At 41.8% G+C, this 22,390-nt stretch overlaps 1 protein-coding gene across 1 annotated transcript in view; it reads right to left on the bottom strand.

Moving 5' to 3' along the window:
• Positions 1-20,708, bottom strand: part of LOC111158300 (armadillo repeat containing 2) — a 108,457-nt gene extending 87,749 nt beyond the window's left edge. Inside the window, exons 1-4 of the mRNA XM_022520247.1 lie at positions 20,516-20,708; positions 12,733-12,994; positions 12,177-12,249; positions 2,238-2,409 (exon numbers count right to left, since the gene is read on the bottom strand). Coding sequence (XP_022375955.1) covers positions 2,238-2,409; positions 12,177-12,249; positions 12,733-12,950 — 463 coding nt within the window. The 5' untranslated portion in view covers positions 12,951-12,994; positions 20,516-20,708. The remainder of the gene's footprint in view (positions 1-2,237; positions 2,410-12,176; positions 12,250-12,732; positions 12,995-20,515) is intronic.
• Positions 20,709-22,390: the final 1,682 nt, after the last annotated feature.

Genomic DNA, 22,390 nt, shown 5'->3' on the forward strand with positions numbered 1-22,390 from the left:
GTGGGGGGAAGCCTCAATCCCTCAGTCACCCGCACAGACACCCGAACAGCTCCCTGAGCTGCAGGGCGCTCACCTGAGAGCTACCAAGAGTTAAATGCACACAACACCTAGGCGGCATCCAGGCTCAGAAGCAAAACATCTAGTGAGCGACACTACCCTCACACCAGCTCTGCCACCCCCCGTTTCTAAGGAGTTCCTAGCGAGGTCTGACCTCACCCCCAACCCCGGGCTCCAGATCCTGTGCCCCTCATAATGGCAAGGACTTTGGTCCTGCAATCCCCACTCCTCTCTGATGTCATTGGTCTGACGGGGTCCCCAGGGAAGGCCCATTTGAAAAGCTCCTCAGGGGATTCTAAGTGCAGCTAGAGCTGAGAAACTGAAGTCAGAGGAGGTCTGTCCCTTCCTTAAACCCTGTGCTGGCTTTTCAGGGCAAGCAGCATAGAGTGTGGGCCATTTGCCCCTGTCTGGCTCTTTGGGGCGGTGGATCCCTCCATGTCCCCAGGGTAAACCATCTCCCAGCCACAATGGCCTTCAGGTCCTCCACCACCTGAGTGACCCTCCTCCTGTCTCCAAGCCTCCAGGTCCCCCCAGCGTGGGCTCCTTGTCCTCAGTTTTCACCATGGCCGCCTTCTTCTCATTGGTCACATTTCAACTCAGGGCCACCTCCTCAAGGACACATTCTAGTGCCACCTGATCTCACACAAAGTACTCCTGCTGTGGACATTCTCCAGCCCATTATCTCACTTCACATTACTTATCAGGACCCAAATTATCTTATTTCCTTGTTTTCCTTCTTACTGTTTACAAACCTCACAAGCTGTTTGAGGGCAGGACCCTGTGGGCCGAGGGTGCTGTCTGGCACTTAGAAGGGGCTCAGTTAATATCTGATTGACTGAAAGAAAAGAAACACACTGGACACCCAGGGTAAAGCAAGTTGCCTGATCACACATCCTGCCACAGCACCGTAGATGACGTGATCTGCACACCCTGTCTTGCCTTTTTTGTCTCTTCCATCCTTCTTGATTCTACCTCCTCGGCGATGTCAGGGTTCACGAGGGATTGGAGGGGTCAGGAAATGAGGAAAGCGGGCTGGGGAGACAAGGAGAGCCGCGGCTTGTACCCTGGGCTAATGGGGGTGGGTGCTCCCCAGAACGGGGGCCCAGTGTTGCCAGATCTTCCAGTTTCCCAGAAGAGGTCATAAATCTGGATTCTTCCATGAGGTCTTCTACATTTAAACATTAGTGACTAATTAAAGGAAAACGCTTTTATGTCAAGCAAGTAGGATCCTCGGGCAGTGACTTGGAACTTTTGGGATCCCTCTTCAGATAATCTCCTCTCCGTGTCTGTAAACCTAGCCTTCTTCCTCAAGCCTTACTGACTGCAGGAGGGCCGGTGTGGTCAGCCCCTGGTAAAGCGGTTTTCCAACTTTATGACTACATAGAATAATAATAAATTCACAATATAGTTGAATATAAATATGTAATAAATTCGTAATGCGACCCTGAGTACACATGTACACGACTACAGTAGGTCTCCTTGAAGCAATACTTACCTTATTGTCTGCGATTTGCCCTGATGTTCTCCATTCTATTCTACTTCATTTTTTTTAAAATGCTGGTGATCTACTAAATTGAGTGCCATCTCACTAATGGGTCATTTCCTGCAGAATTTGAAAAACTCTTAGTATACTGTGGCAGGGGTGATTCCAAAGGTTGGGGCACACCTTAGAACTTGAGGTTTGTAGCTTCTCTGTTTCCAGGTTTAGAAATCCACTAGCCATTCTGTGGAAAAGAACTGGGAAAGCCCCATCCAACTTTAGCTTTCATCGTCACATGGGATTGGAAAGGTATTTTCAAAGACCTCAGCTCAGTGCACATCGTATGAATCTTAAATGTGCCTAATGAAATTAACAACTGTTTGAACTCTGATTTAAAAATCATTTATTTCCAACTCAGGTGAACCTCCTCGTTATTAAACACTTACCCTAATATTCTTTTCCTACCAAGTAACTTTTTAAAACAAAACAAAACTGGCTATTTAGGTATTCTTCTTAAATGCCCAGAAAAATATATGAACCCTGTTTCTTAACCAGGTTTGCACAATATTCACTAAGGGTTCGTTAATGTAAAAGTCCTGTAGGGTTTGAAAAAAAAAAATCATGTAAAAATAGCTTTTGTGTGCCCATTCAAAAAAGCATGCCCGCCCCCCAGATTTCAAAGGAGGTGACCCAGCCTTACACTCAGCAGGAGGCAGGGTCCTGTCGGGCAGCAGGGCCCCCTGGGAGGCCGCCCTGAATAAGCGAGCCCGGGCACTGCTTAGTCTTCTGATCTTCGCTGGGTCCACTGGGGGCTTGGGAAAGGCAAGGCAAGGATCCTCCTCCACGGTGGGAGATGCCGGAGCTTTCGGTTTCTGGAAAGAGATTTTTCAAATGATTGGCAAGCATTTCCGTGTCTCAGAGAAGACTCACCCCCCGGCGCTGGTGTTGACACTCCTGGATGAGCACAGGGCTCACTGCTTCGCTTGGCCTCATTCTGGCCACCCAATTCTAACAATTCTCCCTGGCCCATTTGAGTTAATGTGACATGTGGTATATATATATATATGTATATATATATATATATGTATACATATATATATATACACGCACACACATATATATCACATTATGTATATGTCATATATTATATATAGTTTTTGTCATATTCGTATTTAATATAATATATATAGTTTTTGTCAAATATAAAAACATTATTTTAAATACTCTATTTTAAATACTCTATTACCATGCTTAGCATGTTTGAAAAAACAACTTACCCATGCTCAGAAATAGATATCTGTATGAGACTGTAACATTTGATACAATATGATCAAAATGCTTTGTAAATTTTTGTGTTCTTGCCAGCTCAGAAAGCAGTTACTGAGCACCTATGTACACCAAGAACTATGTGGAACGTAAGTACTATCATTACATATTTTGGACTCCACAAAATTACTTTTTCAAGAATATAAAAATTCTTGAATAATTTAGATTATAAAGTCTAAAACACAAGAACAAGAAGCTGTCTTGGACTTAGAATACAAAAATGTTTTATTTTCAGGGTGCCTGGGTGGCTCAGTTGGTTATTAAGCATCTGTTCAGCTCAGGTCTTGATCCCGGGGTCCTGGGATCAAGCCCCGTGTGGAGCCCTGTGTGAGGCCCTATGTTGTAATCTGTGCCCAGTCTGCCTGTCTCTCTCCCACTCTCTCTGCCACTTCCCCCACTCATGTGCACGTGTTCTCTCTCACTCTCTCAAATGAATAAATAAAATCTTTAAAAATGTTTTGGGGAGCCTGGGTGGCTTAGTTGTTTGAGTGTCTGCCTTCAGCTCAGGTCATGATCCCAGAGTCCTGGGATCAAGTCCCACGTCAGGCTCCCTCCTCCGCGGGGAATCTGCTTCTCCCTCTCCCTCTCCCTGTGCCCCTCAACCCTGTTTGTGCTCTCTTTCTCTCTCTCAAATAAATAAAACCTTTTTAAAAACGTTTTATTTTCCACATCTCAAGAATTCCACGCTGATACCCTTAGAAAAGGAACATTACTGGCAAATATTCCAATTCCTTAAAGACTTTAAAAAATACCAGCACCAAAACACTGGGCACTTTGCCACCAGAGCACCCTGTAGTCTCATTTCCAGACGGCGGTAGCCTCTAACCCAGGGCCAGAACCTCGCAGGGACCTGAACTCCCACTTTTGGGGTTGCTTAGTGATCCACCCTTCTTCCCTCCAACTTTAACATGATTATCTGTTTATGAAAGAGTAATGTTATGGCAGCAGGTGCTTTTAGCTCTCTAGCCCAAAACAATCGACTTGAAGTTCCTAAAGTCACTTATGTAATATATGAACGGAGTGACTCTCGTTCTAATAGGTGAATCAGTGCACTTTTTAGAAATCTAATTGAAACTGAAGCCAGATGCTCTGGAAAAATGGGTGAGGTTATGTATTGTATAGGACACTCAATTTCAAACACTCATTTCCTCATATACATTAATAGAACATAGAACATATTAGAGTTCTCCTTCCAAGAAGTTGTTTACTTCAATAATGATAATAGTTTTCAAAATATTTTTTGTATCCTCTTGTTCATTTACATCCAGAATCAATCCATCAACCAGGCAGGAAAAAAATTAGCTTCATGACTTTAGAGACACATTTTTTCCTAAACACAGAAAAAGGGAAAATAAAATAATCAGTCTAATACAGGGAAAGAGTAAATCACCCTGAGATCAAACCACACTGGACTGTAATCCATTTCCTAGTTATGTGAATGTGGCCCTGCTCTCAAAAAATGGAGATCGGCACCGTCTAGCAGGGACATTGACATACGTACAACTTCAGTTACGGAGGCTCGAGAAAGGCTAGCTCCCCTCAACACTATATTTACCAGATTTTCTTCCAAGCTTCAAAAGCCAAGCCTCTTAAAGGCGCCTGGGTGGCTCAGTCAGTTGAACCTCTGCCTTCAGCTCAGGTTATGTTCCCAGGGCTCTGGGACAGAGTCCTGCATCTGGCTCCTTGCTCAGCAGGGAGCCTGCTTCCTGCTCTCCCTCTACCCCTTGGCCCCCACACCCCCGCCCCCGCACCGCTCGTGCTTCCTCTCTCTCAAATAAATAAATAAAATCTCAAAAAAGGGAAGAAAAAATAAAAAGCCAAGACCCTAGCCTCTGACACAACCTTGCTGTGGAAAAGATTTTGAATTCAGAGGGGTCCCTTCTAAGGGAGACAACACTCACTTGTCTGCATAAATTATGCTATATTTATTTAATAGTCCCTTTACTTTTAGTCTCCCTAACTTGTTGCAAAATATTCAAAAGAATGTGATTTGGGCCATGAAGCTAATAGTAAAAAAAAGTTAAGAGTATAAACAGGAAAATAAGTGCTTTAGTTATAGTTATGAAAGATGAAATATATATGGATAATGTCAGTATTAAATGTAGATGTGAGATTTTCTTATCTCAGAAAGCCTGTACTCTGCAGGTACCTTGAATCTTGAAACAAAGATTGAAAAGTCTGCCAAATAATAATAATGTGAATAAAGTAAATGGCTTCTTTTACAGATGCCCTGTTATAAATGTTTTGGGTACAAAGTAAAAGGTCTTATAAAAAGGGAACATGTGCAAAGCTAATTTTTACCCAAAAGAAAATAACTCCATTATCTCTGGATGGCAAGATAAAACCCCTTAACTGCTTCTTGATAAAATACATTATTTTCCTAGTGCAAAATCCATCACTGTTTGTAGAATGAAAAATTAGTCCCATGTGACTCCAGTCCTCAAGGAAAATTATTTATTCCATTTAAACGTGTATCTCACTTGACTACGTAAAGTATAAAGTAATACATGTAAGCATTTTTAGTTCTTTGTGGGAAAACTACTAAACAGGCCATCAATTTCCATCCTGCCAGCTTCTACAACACATCCTTCCCCTTTGTGGAGTAAATTGGCTTTTATGGAGCAAAACAGTAAAAACTGTTTCATTAGAAGATTCACTTCATTTTCGAACTCAGAGAACTTTGAAAGGAAGTTGAAATTTCCCCTTGAGGACCTCACCTCCCTGGTTTTGTGTACCATGACACTCCAGTGACTCGAGTATAATCAAGGACACTGGGAAACTCAGATGGTAGGATTTGCTCCTGTTGATAAAATGTCTGTTGAAGAATGAGACTGTTCTCATAGAACAACCCAATCAAATGAGACAAAATTCCTAGAACATTTAAAGAATCTGCCTGGCCTTGACTCTCGCTCGCCCCAGCACAGTGGGCCTTGACCAGTTTTGGACATGGCCCCTCTGGATCACCAGACGGAAAGGCAGGGTCCTCCCTACTCTATAGGAAGGGGGGTCTGCCACATCCCACCTCAGAAAGTTGCTAGGATTTGATTTGTTGAGCAACAGAACACACACACACACACACACACACACACACACACTCACACACACACTAAAAGACCTCTTGGAAGTTAGAAAGCAAATATTAAAAACTCTTGCAAGTGAGGAAGGGTATTTTTGTCCTCTCTGCTTCAGCCGGAACATCCATCTTTTCCCTTTGGACACCGGTGCTTCCGGCTCTCGAGCCTTCACATTCAGATGGGGACTCACACCACCGGCCACCGGCTACCTTGTCCCCCACAGCTTTTCAGGCCTTCAGGCCTGGACTGGAATGACACCACTGGCTTGCCTGGGCCTCCAGCTTGCAGCCAGCAGACTGAGGGACTTCTCAACCCCCCCAACCATGTGAGGCAATCCTTCAAAACAAATCTCTATGTATCTGTATATTTGCATGTATGTATGCATCTATCTATCTGACTACTGGTTCTTATTTTCTGGAAACCCTGAGTCATACAATTGTGTATCAATTACACCTTAGTAAAGCTGTTAAAAAAAATTTTCCTACCAGCACATAACCTTTGGATGTGGCAATTGTATGTGCGTCTCTATCAATATGATTTTGTCCACAGGTGTGCTGGGCTCCTCTGTCACTCTCAGCATGTGACTCACTGCTGTAATGTTCCCATTCAGAAATAGTGACGGAGAAAAAGATTGCTTTGACATTCGCATTCTGCTTTCTCTTAACCTGGATTTCCCCTATCCCCAAGGTACATAGGGAATTTCAAATCCCTTTCTTTTAAAAATATATTATATTATTTAACTTGTTAAATACTTGGAACTTGGTTCCTGTAAAACGTGGGGAAAAAAAGGGCTTAAACTAATCTATGCTTGGAGCGCCTGGGTGGCTCAGTTGGTTAAGCCTCTGACTCTTAATTTCACCTCAGGTCAGGATCTCAGGGTCCTGGGATCAAATGCCCTGTCAGGCTCTGAACTCAGCATGGAGTCTGCTTGTCCCTCTCCCTCTGGAGGCTCCTCCCCCTGCTCACTCACAAACTCTAAAATAAATAAATACAATTTAAAAAACTCCTAATCTATGCTGTGAGGAATCAAGACAGTAGTCGTCCTGGGGAGGCAGTTTCTGGGGTGCTGGTAATGACCTATTTTTTTTCTTTTTGAACGCTGATCACAGAGTGAGGTGAGTCTGTGCTAATTTACGAAGCTGCACTCTTACGATCTGTATCTTTTCTGCATGTCAATAAAAAGTTTAATAAAAATATATGGGGCTTAAACCAACTAGACTTTGTAGGCTTAGGAAACACACGAAGAATTGTTTTGACAAAAATAATGATGAAAAAACCTGGCAATTCACAGACCTGTACCCCTGGGGCTAGTAATACAGTATATGTTAATTAAAAAATAAGAAATTTAAAAAAAAGAATCTCACAGAGCCAATAAATCTGTTTCTTCAAAAAAAAAAAAAAAACGATGAAAGACAAAAATCTCCTATTCATTCACAGGGTCACATCTCTTTTCCTACAGCGGTTCCTGTGTATATAAATCTGAACACCAGTTAACCAGGGTAGCAGAATGAAAACAGAAATAACTACTACCGCCCAACAGCTCCACGCCTCAGAGCTGTCATGGGAAGGTGGGGAGCTGCTACAGAAGAAAACAGAGGTACCGGCCATACTGATACAGCAAGGAGGTATACATGTTTCCCTCCTGTCTGATATGATTACAGATCCTAATGGGAACCTTGCCCAGTCAGTCAGGCCAGGCAGCCAAGGCCCGAGTAGTCAGGGGCCAGGGCACCCCTGAGTAGAGGCAGCCCACCACTTGCTAGAGGGTGTGGGGGTTGGGAAGGAGCACAGGCCAGACTCCGGGGTGGGGTGGTGGCAGGAGTCAAAACAGGGAGAGGGGAAAACATACAAGCTCAAAGAGGTGAGCTGATTTGTTAAATGTAGCAGCTGGAATAGGGTGCTTTCTTGGTCCCTCTTCCTTGATTGACTGCTAGCTGAGGAATTATTAAAAGGCAAATTAGCCTAAGAAAGTCACCTAGAGCCAGAAAGGGCTAAAGTTCGGTCATTCAGGTCTTCGCAAATTCTTTCAGCTAGTGGGCCCGGTAACTAGGAGACAGCCCTGTCCCAGCCTCCCCAGCTGTCTCCTTGTTCCCGCTCCCTCCTCCCGCACTCCTCTTTCCCCTCTTCTCCCTCCTTTGGCAGGACAGAAGTTCTCGGAGTCACATAGTTCTCTCAAAGGGGAAAGGAAAAGGAAAGAAGGTGGAATGGCAGGTTAGTATAAGTTCACTTTCAGAATTTTTTGACTGGGGGCTCCAAACTTTCCCCATGTTGAGTAAAACAACTCCTTTAGTTTGAACTCCTTTTGTTATAGTAGATTATGTAACGGTCTTAAGTATATATTTCATATATTTCATTAAGACCGTTACATAATCTACTATAACAAAAGGATTTCAAACTAAAGGAGTTGTTTTACTCAACATGGGGATTTCTGAGTCTATTGTTACTTTGCACATAGCACCTAACCATTCTGCAGTAAAGAAATATAATTATAATGACCCTAAACAGAAGCAAAGGCCAATATTATCTTTGCCTACTATCTAATCCTGCAGTCCAAAGGCTGTACCAGTTTGACAAGGGCTGGCTTTGACTAGGTTAACTCTAGAACTAGAGATTCTTAGGATAGAATAGGCCCAAACTGAGTAAGTCTCCAAAAACTATAGAATACTAAAAACAATTCATGGGAGTCAAATGACAGAATCAGAACACAGAGAACCACCCTCAACAAGGTAAACACATTGGGCTCCCAAACCAGGGGGCCTCTTGTGGCTGGCTTAAAATCCAAGAGGTTTCCAAGACTGTAAGTGTAAGAAACTACATGTCAACAATGGCTAACACAGTGTTTATTGCACATTGGTTCATGCTTACTATATTAGAACCTTATTTTTGCCATCTACAGTATAAGAACAAGCATAATCTTCCTCGTGGAAGCATTTTGATGAGTAGTTCAAGAATATGAGATACATTTGGAGACGATTGGGGTTATTTGAACATGGACTGTACATTAGATGATGTTACTGAATAATGTTAATTTTCGGAGCTCTGATGATAATATTGTAGTAATGTAGGAGACTGTCTTTGTTCATATGAGATGCATACTTAAATTTTTATGGATGAAGTCCTAAAAGATCTGCAACTTACTTTCAAATAGTTCATCAAAAACAAACACATATACACACACAAATAAGCACACATATATGCGGTAATAAAAATCAAGAAGCAGGGGCGCCTGCGTGGCTCAGTGGGTTAAAGCCTCTGCCTTCGGCTCAGGTCATGATCCCAGGGTCCTGGGATCGAGGCCCCACATCGGGCTCTCTGCTCAGCATGGAGCCTGCTTTTCCCCCTCCCCTCTCTCTGCCTGCCTTTCTGCCTACTTGTGATCTCTGTCTATGTCAAATAAACAAATAAAATCTTTAAAAGAAAAAAATCAAGAAGCAGCTTGTACACCACCCCGATTCCATGACATCACTAGGTACTTATGGCAGTAGAGATACAAGGGGAAGAGACCTAAATAAGGAGGATTGGCTGAAAGTCTGTGTAACTCCTTCCCTCCCAGCTCCATGTAGCTATGCTACATGGTAAGGAGATTTGCTCCATAGAGAGGGTAAAATCAGGCTAACTATGCAGAGTTAAGTGTCAGGGTACTTATTATAAACATAGAAATTAACTGAATATTTACTTACTGAATGCTAGGTACTCCTACCTTCTTCCTCCAGCTGGTTCTTGGAAGATAGCAACCAGCCTTTATCCTTTAGGCAAGAGCTTACAAGATACTTCTACAGAGAATTAACTTGCCACAAGGAAATCCCTAAAGATACTGCTAATCCTTGAAGATACTGCTGCTGGGGGTTTCATAAACAACACAGCCCAGCCAGTCCTCCCTGATGGGGTTAGGTATCACCTATGGGTCGACCTGTCTATTCCACAGGCTTCTACTTTCAAATAAGAGCAGCCAAACAAGCAGCATGAGCTATCAGAGGAGAGCCTCTGACATGAAAAAGAGAAACCAAAGCAAACATTAAAATGCAACAGACACAGAGGGAAGACCGTGTAAAGACACAGGGAGAAGATGGCAATCTACAAGCCAAGGAGAAAGGCCTCAATAGAAACAAACCTTATTGCCCTCTTGATCTTCGATTTCTACTTCAGAACTATGAGAAAATAAATTTCTGTTGTTTAAGCCACACACACACACACACACACACACAGAGCACAACAGAGATTTTAAAGGAAAAAGGAAATAATTCAAAAATCAAAATTTTCATTAATATACTCAGACAAGATGTTACAACCATGAAACACAAGAATACTATCCATAAGAAAAGATAACTTAGAGCAGGGAAATAGCTTTTAGGAAATTAAAAATAATTAAAAAATTTAAAAATATGACGGCAGAGGAGCACCTGGGTGGCTCAGTGGGTTAGGCCTCTGCCTCTGGCTCAGGTCATGATCTCAGGGTCCTGGGATTGAGCCCTGCCACGGGCTCTCTGCTCAGCAGGGAGCCTGCCTCCCCCCTCTCTCTCTGCCTGCCTCCCTGCCTACTTGTGATCTCTCTCTGTGTCAAATAAATAAATAAAATCTTCTAAAAAAAAAAAAAAGATGACAGAAATGAACTCAATAAAAGGATTAGAAGATAAAGTCTATTCCAAAAAAATATGGGAAATAAAAATTAAAAAAAGGAAAGAAAACTGAAGTACCAGTCCAGGGACTCCTACATATTGGGATAATAAATTCCAGAAAGAGCAAACAGAACAAAAAAGAGGGGAAGATACACCAAAATAATTCAAGGACATTTCCCAGAGTTGAAGGGCATGAGATTCCATTGAAAGTGCCCAGCACAACGGATGAAAATAAATTAACACAAAGGTCCGTTATCATGAAATTTTAGAACACTGGAAACAAAAAGAAAAATCCTACAAACTTCTAGAGAGAAAAAACAGCAATCAAGGTCTCAAATAATGTACTTCTCATAAACCCTTTCTCTAGAAGCTACCAGAGGAAGTACTCCAAAAGTAAATCCTGGGATACAGGAGACAGGTAAGCCATCACAAGAGGGAGAAGCAAGCTGTGTGCCAGGTACCAAGGGTAAATGGTCTGGGAGAAAGTGGGGAAAGTTCTCCAAAAAGATGAATCAATAGAATACTGCATGTGCCTGAATATGTGAAGTAGATTTAGAACCCTGGAGAAGAGTTTGGGGTTGAAATGGTAGTAATACAAAACAAAAAAGCAAGGCAACAAATAACACCAGGGAAAACAAAAAGTGGTGTGGGGAAGGAAAAGTAATCATCATTAGTTCAAGACTCAGTTGTAAACAGGATTTATATAATCATAGTCAGAGAAAAGGGATCTAAGCAAAATGATGATATATCTATACTGGGAATAGCAGTGGGGCCAAAAAGGATGACTGTGTTGTGAGGATGTGTGGGAGGACAGACAAGAGTTAAATTTTCATCTTCCTTAGTGAGAAGTCATTAGATAATTCTTCAAACTCATAAGTCAGAGAGGAACAAGACACTGTTATTTAAAATTTTGGATGTAAATACCAAAAGAACATGCCAAAAGAGTTTAAAGTGAGAGTCACTGGTTAAGAGTAGAATGAAGAATAAGGGGACAGGGGCTCCTGGAGTGTTTTGGGTAACAAACCTTTGACCCTTTATGTACACATATTTATAATTTGTTTGTATATGTTTCTATTAAAAATAAAATAAATATGTATAACTTTAAGAAAAAAACAAAACAAATTGTGAAAAACAAAAAATGTTGTAAAACACTCTGTTTGCCAGGTTACTGTCTATTTCTGATGTTCTTATTATTAAATTATAGGAAAACAGGGGCTCCTGGGTGGCTCAGATGTTAAGCGTCTGCCTTCGGCTCAGGTCATGGTCCCAAGGTCCTGGGATCCAGCCCCATGTTGGGCTCCCTGCTCAGCAGGAAGCCTGCTTCTCCCTCTGCCCCTCCCCCTGCTTATGTTCTCTCTCTCATTGTCCCTCCCTGTCAAATAAATAAATAAAATATATTTAAAAAATAAAATAAAAATAAAAATAAATAAATTATAGGAAAATAACAGAAGTGTATCATCAAGATTCGAAACATTTGAAAAAATATAAATGAAATTGTTTTCATATTAAATTATCAGTATACTTAAGTCTATGTGGTCCTTTTCTTAGCATATACAAGTACTGATTCCAAGTATTTTGGGCCAATTCCATTTCACAGCACTGATGGTAATATAAGGTACTCACAAAATCTAGTGGACTGAGACGAGCACCAGAGATGGGCCTGGACTCAGATGACTCAAAACTGGATGCATGGAGGCTAGCACAGGAGATGGAACAGAAATATTAGTTTGTGAAGAATCATTTATTTCTAGTGTATGTTAGTTAACTCTAGTCCCAAAACAAGTAAAAGCATTTAATGCATAAGCTTTGAGGAAGAAGCAATTTTTAAAAAATCAATAGTTCTTAGAACATTTTATTACTAAGGTTGTTCATTGCTTGTAGGGGAATTAAAAAAATACTGAATAATGAAAAGAAGAAATGCATATGGTGATTTTTTTTAAAAAAGTTTTGTTCATTATCACTTTATAGAGTTGGTATGACAACCACCATTCACCATTTCAAACCAAAGCAACTTGTTGGACCCAAGGTCTGGACTTACCTTTAGGAATCTCTGAATAGATACAAGAGGTATAATTAGCAGACATCAAACTTAAAAAGGAACTATTCATATCTAGAATTAAGGGAAAACGTTTCTGGTGGCTTACAGAGCTGAGTGTATAAGCAAGAGAAACGTCATTACCTGAAGGAAGAAGGAGGTCTGTTTTCCGGTGTTCTGGAAGATGCAGGACCAAAGAGTTTTCTTTGGTCTTCCCGTGGTGTAAATGGTCTTTGCGTCCCAACTGTTCTTAATGCATTTCGTGCTTCACTTATGATTTCTGCGCTGGTCTTCTGCTTGGACATAGAAGGTCGATAAAATGGATCCAGCTTTTCTAACTTTTTATCATTTGGAGATAGCATCTTTTCCTTTTAAAGTAAAATGTTCTTCAGGTAGACACCACAGGCTGCAAAGACATGATACAATATATGAACTGTTTTCATCCAGGTGTTTAGAAAAGAGTGCTTAAACCCATATGTTTAAACCATTCCTCTACATTAAACTAGAAAAAGTCACAAACAAGTTTTTAAGAAGATTTTTAATTTATTATTTGACAGAGAAAGAGCCTGTGGTGGGGGAGGGTAGGCGGGAGGGGCAGAGGGAAAGGAAAAGAGAGAGAATCCCAAGCAAACCCTGCACTGAGTGTGGGACCCAATGTGGGGCTTGACCTCACAACACTGAGCTCATGACCTGAGCCAAAATCAAAAGCCTATCGCTTAACTGACTGAGCCACCCCGGTACGCCATCACAAAAAATTTTTAATTAAAAAGCTACCAGGCAGTTACAGTTAGAAGATCAGGGTGGAAGAAAAGCTTTCAAAAATATAGGTTGATGTGCATAGTTATGCCTATGGGAATATATGCACTCCGGGGAAATGGTGTGCAGGGAAGAGAGCCAGAATAAAAGCTAAACCTGGAGACAAAGAGGAGAAATCGTGAAAGAGGACAGACGAGGAAGAAAAAATTATCTCGTATTCTCCGATCTATAAAAAAAACAACACTGGGGGGTTCTGTTAAAATTTTAACTAAATTTTCCTTTTTTCCCTCTGCTGTCCTCCACGCAAACTGCAAGTATAAGGTTAGATTTAGACAGATGGGGCCTATTTCCAAGCTCTATTTGCTTTTATAAACGTAGTTTGTAAATTCAGGGAAAGGTTCAGCCCCACATTTACCATGATGTATTTGAATGAATGAATACAAATCACCTTCCATGTGAGATAGTGTCCTAGAGGAATAAATATCAAATTATCAACATCAAATATTATTTCCCAAGCTAGATTTCTCAGTTAAAGTCATGCACAAGGGCCATGAGAATGTAGATCCTTCTTAAATGTTGGCATGTCCCCAGGGAGGCCTGGTTAACTTGGCAGGACACCTCTGTAGCTCTAAACTTGGAAACAGCCGAGATTTAAAAAACATAATTCTAATTACTATTTAGTATTAGGTTTTCATTAAAACAACAACAACAACAACCCAGATCCCTGAAAATCTCTAAGGAGAAAGAGGCCTGGAAATTTTTCCTATATTTCAGTGCCCAATTTTAGAATAACTTTTGCAAAAAAGAAACATTTTTTGGTGACATATGCCCAAGGAAACTAAAAAGACTTCATTTCCGTAAGTGGAATCAACAGATGATTCCTTAGACAAGTAAAGAGGATTTACTATATTGTGATTCTATACATTGAGTTGTTATGTAACAACAGACAACAAGAACATTTGTTTAGTTCTATCCAGACCATACCCTAAGAGTTTTTGAGGTAAAGAGCATGATGAAAACTACAAACAATATGCTATTCCTTTCTTTTCTTTTTTATTTTTATTTTATTTTTTTTTTTAAGATTTTTATTTGTTTATTTGACAGATCACAAGTAGGCAGAGAGGCAGGCAAAGAGAGAGAGAGAGAGGAGGAGGCAGGCTCCCTGCTGAGCAGAGAGCCCGATGCGGGGCTCGATCCCAGGACCCTGGGATCATGACCTGAGCTGAAGGCAGAGGCTTTAACCACTGAGCCACCCAGGCGCCCTTCCTTTCTTTTCTTTTTTAAATATTAAATGTACTTTATTACTTTTGAAAACTGGTCACATACATGATTATTTTTAGTCAGCCATAATACCTGATTGGCCAGCACAAATAAATATTTACAGAGAAACACTAACACTTTAAAAAACTAGCCTTTGGAGGACATTTTTAATTTTTTAATTCAAAAATTTTTCAGTGTTAAAACCAAAAAGACTTGCAGATTTTTATGCTATTCCTTTTCATATGGAAAGGCCAGGTGAGGTAAAACAGTAAAAAAAGAAATCCTAGATAAGCCGTCCTATTCTAGGTGTTTTCTTTCTAGGAATTTCTGTTATAGGATTTGGAATTTAAGCAAGGTCTCCAAAAATCATGCACATTAATACAACAAACAAAAAACTATGACAGGCCAAATACATTTTACTTCTAATTCTTCTGATGTGATTGGCTGTTTATTTTTAAAATATTCAAGGCTGATTATTAAAAATATGTATAGTATTTTTTGTATAGCCATATATACATGTTTCCCCTGCCATCTAAAAGAGCACATTCGCATGAAAACTCTGATAAGCCAAAACGGTGTGAAGAGTACGGTGCCCCCGCTTTCTGCCACTTTGCTTTTACAAAATACCTGCATTAACATCTGTTCTCACTCACCAGAAGAAATCTGAAGAGGACATTCACTTTTATAAGACTGCGTTATTATAGATCTTGCATAAAAGCAAAGTGACATAGCACGAAAGCAGGGGATACCTGTATTATTTTTGGATGCATGGTAATGTAAATTCAGTCCCATTACATCTAACTCAAGCGGCCATACTAGTTTCCTTTGTTTGTTTGTTTTTAAAAGGCCCATGGGGGCACCTGGGTGGCTCAGTGGGTTAAGCCTCTGCCTTTGGCTCGGGTCATGATCCCAGGGTTTTAGGATCGAGCCCCATATAGGGATCTCTGCTCAGCGGGGAGCCTGCTTTCCCCCTGTCTGTCAAATAAATAAATAAAATCTTTAAAAAAATAAAATAAAATAATAAAAAATAAAAGGCCCAGTGCAGTAGGAAAGTACACCACTTAGAGAGAGGACGTTCCTGTGCAATGAACAGGTTTCTCCCTGAGCCCAAATCAGGTTTGTGATTCCTTTGGCCCCGCATAGCTCTAATAAGTCTAGCGATGTTGAAGGTGATCTGGCAACCTACTAAATACTGGAGGAAGTGCTCTGGATGAACACTATGGCGTAGCGCTCCTGACCGAGATCCTGTATTTCAGTTTGTGGAAAACTACACTCTTCCATGAAGTCATGAAGCAGGGACATTCACTCAGGATGAGTGCTAACAGTCCTGTACTTTATTTGGGCACACAGGAATTTAGTTTGATCAAATATTGGTGGAAATAATGTAGAACAGTAGGCTTAAAAATCATTTTGCTCAGAAATTTTTTTACCACAAATTCTAAAACAACTTTCTCTCTCCCTCTTCCTTTCTCTTTCTCCCAAAACTTAATGGTTACATTGTGAGAAGCAGTTTCAATAATGTAAGATCTGCACAGTTAATCTACTTATTATTTGTGTTAATATATCATGAACTAAATCAAATATGGACATACGTCGTAGCTTCTGTGCTTTGTCTAAAACCTCATCCTTCACAAAACTGTTGTAGGGATTCATTGAGATGATGTCCTCGAGACTGAATTTTCAGGGACACCAAGTGAACTGAGTTAGAAGCATGTTTTTAGGGGAGAGGGAAGTATTTTTTTCTTTGTTAGATTACAAATTCTTATTATAGAGGATTTTTGCCAACTTAAACAATCACTCAGTTTGAAAGCTTGTCTGTTTATAGTAAAGGACACCTGAACCATAACACAATAGTATCACAGAAATTTTAACTCTACAAAAATTCTCTTGGCAACTGGAACAAATCCATTCAGCTAGTATGGATTAACTGTTTCCTATGTACAAAGCCCTCTGCTCGGATCCCTGGGAACACAGGAATGAATACTGTCTCAACTCTCAGCCAAGAAGACCACTAATGCTAGTTAAACATTTGCCTTACTACCAAGCATTGTGCTAATCAGTCTCGAGGACATCATCTCAATGAATCCCTACAACAGTTTTGTGAAGGATGAGGTTTTAGACAAAGCACAGAAGCTATGACATATTTCCAGAGATGATACTGAAACTATACTCATGAGATGGGGTGGAAAGAGGCAGGGCCACCAGAGGCCTTGGCTGCGGCTATGTCTGTACCAATATAGAGACAGGCTAATATTTCCAGAACTGGAGCGGCTTTCTTGGAGTGTACCAGCTCAATGTCAACTCTGCTTGTACCCAAATGATTTTAATACAAGGTGGAAACTTGTAGGGGCAATGAAAAAAACTGAAATAACTCCCATGTGATTGCAAAAAAAAAAAAAAAAAAAAAAGGATTTCTGATTGGGAGGAAGTGTCAGGGAGGCTTCCCGGAGGAGGTGATGCTTGAGCTCCGTTCTGGAAAATGGGCTGAATTTGAAGCATGTGGCAATGGCAGACATTAGATCTGGAGGAAAGAAGGAATTTCCAGCAAAGTCAATGAGTGAGCCAAGGCAGAGTGCCAAGAACATATGGGATGTGTGCTGGAGAAGAATGAGCTCTGGAAATATAGATTGGAGTTGGACCAGAGAGAGAACTGAATAGCAGGTCAAGAAATTTAAAAAAAAAAAAAAGCTGGTGAGTAAATTAATAGATTTGGAGGCATGATGTGATCTGGCAGGAGAGGGCATGATGGGAAGGAGGTAGTTCTGATGTAATGAGCCAACTAATTCCTAGAGGTCTCCAAGGAAGCATCCCTGGATATGGCTTTCCCTGTCCTCCAGCCTGTTAGGTGTTTCTCCTCCATACTCTACAAGATCAGCAGCTGGCCTCTGTCAGTACACCTTCCCACTGTGTCCCTGTGCTGTCTCACCAGACTCTGAGCCACAGTTCCTTTTGTGAGGCATGGTTGAAGGTCAACATTTGTTGAATCGCTGAACTCCATTTTCTCTTCTCTCTTTTTAAGACTTACTTATTTTTAGAGCAAGAGAGAGCACCCATGAGCAGGGGAAAGGGGCAGAGGGAGAGGGAGAAAGAGAATCTCAAGCAGACTCCCTGCTGAGCTCAGAGACTGACTTGGAGCTCCATCTCACAGCCCTGAGATCATGACCTAAGCTGAAATCAAGAGTCACCCAGGCGCCCCTGAACTCCATTTTCCAATACAGATCTGAGTCAAGCAATATCAAGCTGAAGGCAATATGGCTACTTTCATTGGAGACATCCGTTACAGTGGATTAGGAAGGCATATGGGACTTGATTTCAATGGCATCTGACATCTGATTCTTTTTTTTTTTTTTTTTAAGTAGGCTCCATGCCCAGAGTGGGGCTTGAACTCATGACTCTGAGATCAAGCGTCTCATGCTCTACTGACTGAGCCAGCAAATGGTATTTGATTCTTGATGCCAAGTGGTAATATGAGATCAAATTCAGCACCCTTTTCCTTTCTTGCCTTTACTGCAAGTTGCCTGGCAGGGAGTAAGACCTGATAAACAGTGTGATCCATGAATGAGGTACTGAAAGCCTGAGATGAAGGAGAAAAGGTGAAACAGAGGTAAGAAGAGAGATGAGAACAAGTGAGGGACAACAGCAGAAGAACCAACAGGATTTAGCAGCTGAGAGGACAGGAAGAAGCCAAACGTGACACTTTATGCAAACCTGGAGGGGTGCCGAGGTCAGAGGACCAAGAGACCTTTTAAAAGAAAACAAGAGTAGACTTTGAAGGGAAAGAAGGAAAAGGCTATGAGCTGCCTTGCATCACTGTCCTGAGTTGATGATGTCCGCAGGACCTCTAGAGGATGACCACAGCCAGCGGTAGGAAATCTAAAACTGGGATCTTCATTTTTAACAAAATATTTCTTACTCATTGGAAGAAAATTTCAGAGTCCTCATTTGTAAAAATTCGTACCTAATTATCAAGACCCATCTTTCTCTTTGCCACTAATAGTTACCTAAACCAGTCTCCTTGCTAAATGCAGCATTACTCTATCAAGATATTCTGCAACAAGAGAAAGGCTGATCCCCTCCACTCTCTGTCCCTGCAAATCAAACACAGATCTTCAATTTGTGATAGGGTTACACCCTGAAAAACCCATCCTAAACTGAAAATATTAAGTCGAAAATGGATTCAATACACCCAACCTACTGAACATCATAGTATAACACAGCCTAACTTAAACATGCCCAGAATACTTACATTAGCCCACAGTTGGGCAAAATCAGCTAATACAAAGCCTATGTTACAATGAGTATTGAGTAGCTCACGTCATTTATGGAATACTGTGCCTAAAATAAAAACCAGAATGGCTTGCCTGGGGGCTGGTGGGGGTGGGGGGTCCTGGGTGGCTCAGTTGGTTAAGTGGCTGCTTTCTGTTGTCCTGATCCTGGGGTCCTGGGATAGAGCCCCCTCACCCTGGGGAAATCTCTGCTCAGCAGGGAGTCGGCTTCCCCCTCTGCCCTTCCCCCACTTAGCACCTGCTCGCAGGGTCTCAAATAAATGAATAAAATCTTTAAATTAAAAAGAAATTTTAAAAAACCAGATGGCTATATAGATACAGAATGGTTGTGAGTGTGTAACAGTGAGTGGCTGCGACTACCCAGCATCCCCAGAGAGTACGACAGAGCCCATCCCTAGCGCCGGAAAAGATAAAAATTCAAAGTATGGTTTCTATTGCATTAAAAATTGCTGCCACACCAACAGTAAAGTTGAAAATTTTCAGCTGAACCATGGTGAGTAGAAGGCCATCTGCACTCAAGACCCTTTCCATGATTCTGAAATACCTTTCTGTTAACATGAACACCCAAAGAGGCAGTGGTTAAGTGCATTGCTGGATAAGGGGTTCAAATATTCTCTTGGCAATTCACAGCTATGTGACATTGGCAAAGACTTTAATGCCTCTAAGCTTCAGTTTCCTCATCCGTAAAACAGGGATGGCCATAATTGCCTTATAGGATTGTTCTGATAATTAAATAACCTAATTCTTGTGCAGTGCTTTAGTGTGGTACCTAGCCCTTAAGAAAAAGTTAACTACGACCCAGGCGGATACAATAAAAATTCTCCCATGAATAAAAAACTGCATTTAATGAAAGAAATTGCAAATGAAAGGGAATAAGGTTTGTTAAGTGTTTCCATAAATTTTTGTAAATTAAAATTTAAATGCAGGGTTTCATTGTGAAAAAGAATTTTTATCAAGTATTTTATTGAATATCAGGTATGCCAAATCAATAACTAATTAGAATTTTATAGGCTCACAAAATAGGATGCAAATCGAGTGCTTCTTGCTTTTTTACCAGTTTAAAATAATTCTAAATTAGAGTGAGATGGAAGAGCCGCTGTGACAGTCGTGGGAACGGACGATCAAAGGCATTATATGTACATATGACGTATTTTAATGTATACTGTTACATTTTTTTATTGGGCCCCTCCCTATCTGTTGCCTAAAAGAGCTCAGGTACAATTTGTGTGACCGTGGAGAGGTCGCTGTCTACCTAGACAAAACCCCTTGGTTTACCACTTTCATTCAGTAAATATCTCCAAGCTTCTGTTAAGCTCCACACAGTGGACTACACAGTCGGCCTACAGAAATAAGGACAGCCGTGAACCGACGCCGAGAGCATACACCCTTCTGGGGGCAGAAAGGCAGGCGACAGCAGGAAAGGTCCCGGGTGACTAGGCGGGAGACCGTACGGACAGAGGCTTCCCCGCTCCCGGCAATGTCCCCTCCTCCACAGGTTCAGGCCAGGACACAGCACAGCAGCGCGGTCACTCTGCCTGCCAGCCCACCCTCCTGCCAGCCCCCTAGCTCGCCAGCTCTGCCAGGCCGGCCGGCGTCTCCATGGTAACCGTACACAAACTACCTACCCCGGGCGCCTGGGCCGCCTGCCTGCAGAGCCAGGTCACTGCTCGACGCGCGGAGCCGGACAGGAAATGAGCTGGGACCAGGCGCAGGGAAAGGGGCTTCCGGCCAAACCCAAAGCCCCAGTGATTAGCGCTGGTAACAGTAACAGCTGCGGAGTTTCAGCTCATCCTTTAGGTTCCCAGAGGCAGCCAGCAGCCACGAAGGAGCAGCAGAGCGGGGCGGGGCGGAGTGGGGCGGGGCGGAGTGGGGCGGGGCCGGGAGAGAAGAGACTGGGAGGTTTCCCGGCGCCGCCTGGCCACTGGGCCTGCGCGGGTACCCCAGCGCATGCGTAGGAACGCTGAGGCCCCGAGCGGGCGGGGGAGCTGGAGGAGCGAAGGGAGGATCTTGGGCGAGGGCTGGAGAGGGGGAGTGCGAGGGAACCGCTTAGAAGACAGGTGTGGGGAGGAGTTCCCTTATAAATTAACAGCTTACCGAACCAAATTTGTTGAGACCCTTTGAGATCTCAGCACTTTTAACAACAAAAAGCAGGACGACAGCTTAGTGCTTAGGGTGAAAAGTCAGGATTTACTGGATTGAAGTTACAGCCCCGTATAGCCTCGAACTAGTTGGCTTACTCTCTGTTTCCTCATTTGTAAAATGGAGAGAATTCGTAGTACCTAGCTAGGTCTTGTGGTTGTGTTGAAGACTGAATGAAAAAATAGATATAAAGCGCTATGCACATGGCAATGAATGAAAGTTAAACGTTTGGTTGTTTTTAAGCAATTGCACGGGGGAAGCACTTTAGAGTTTGCAAAGGATATTTTATTGTGTATTTTCTTTTTAAGTGTCCCTACCACTCTGAGGTAGCAAGCACGCCTGGCATCCCCATTCACAGGGGACAAAACGGCAGTCCGAAGTGTAATGAATGACAGTGGAAGATTCAAGTCTAGCCTCCCTGTGGGCAAACATTTTTTCTGTACTTACTGCACCATCGCAGTTGATTGGCAAAAAGAATCCCATTTATATGTTTCCGGTTTAAATTCCGTTCTCTCCTATTAGACCATTCAGCAACACTTTACAGTGTGAAATACAAGTGAGACCATAATCACACTCCATTCAAGTTGACACCACGTTTTATAAATATGGGGATTTTTCAGCTGAAGTGTTGTTGTCAACTTAAAAAATGCCACATGCCTTGGTGCTAAGTATCTTGTAAAGAATAATTAAATTGAAAATATTTTTGAGCACATATTATGTGTAAGCCATCATGCTAGGTGGGAAATGATACTAGCCTAAACTAAAGGAATGTAAGTATTCTTCAAAGGATCCAAGAGGAAAATTTATTCGTGGGTTGGGTAATTTTAAGGCCTGAAACAAAGTATTTGTGTTCTTCCAGGTTTTAATTTTTCCAAGTGAGTCAACATGTCATCACATCATCAAGTCCCACTGGCCACTGGACTCCATTATACCAAGGGAACTTTGCCATTTAATATAAAAACATAACTAATATTTTGAATTCACAACTTGGGAGATGTGACTAAAATGCAACTTTCTGGGGCGCCTGGGTGGCTCAGTGGATTAAGCCTCTGCCTTCAGCTCAGGTCATGATTTCAGGGTCCTGGGATGGAGCCCCACATCAAGCTCTCTGCTTGGCGGGGAGCCTGCTTCCTCCTCTCTCTCTGCCCGCCTCTCTGCCTACTTGTGATCTCTGTCAAATAAATAAATAAAATCTTTAAAAAAAAAAAAAGTCTTTTAAAATGCAACTTTCTTTTTATCTCTCACAGCTGTTTTAAGATACATTCAGTGTTGGTTTTCTTCCCCTGCCCCTAGATGGAAAGTGGGTAATGCCCATGTATTTTTTGCTCATTTTGAGATAACCCATGGTCCGACTGTAACTA

The sequence above is a fragment of the Enhydra lutris genome, unplaced genomic scaffold (genome assembly GCF_002288905.1).
Source record: "Enhydra lutris kenyoni isolate GAN:26980312 unplaced genomic scaffold, ASM228890v2 scaffoldscaffold58, whole genome shotgun sequence".
Lineage (NCBI taxonomy): Eukaryota > Metazoa > Chordata > Mammalia > Carnivora > Mustelidae > Enhydra > Enhydra lutris.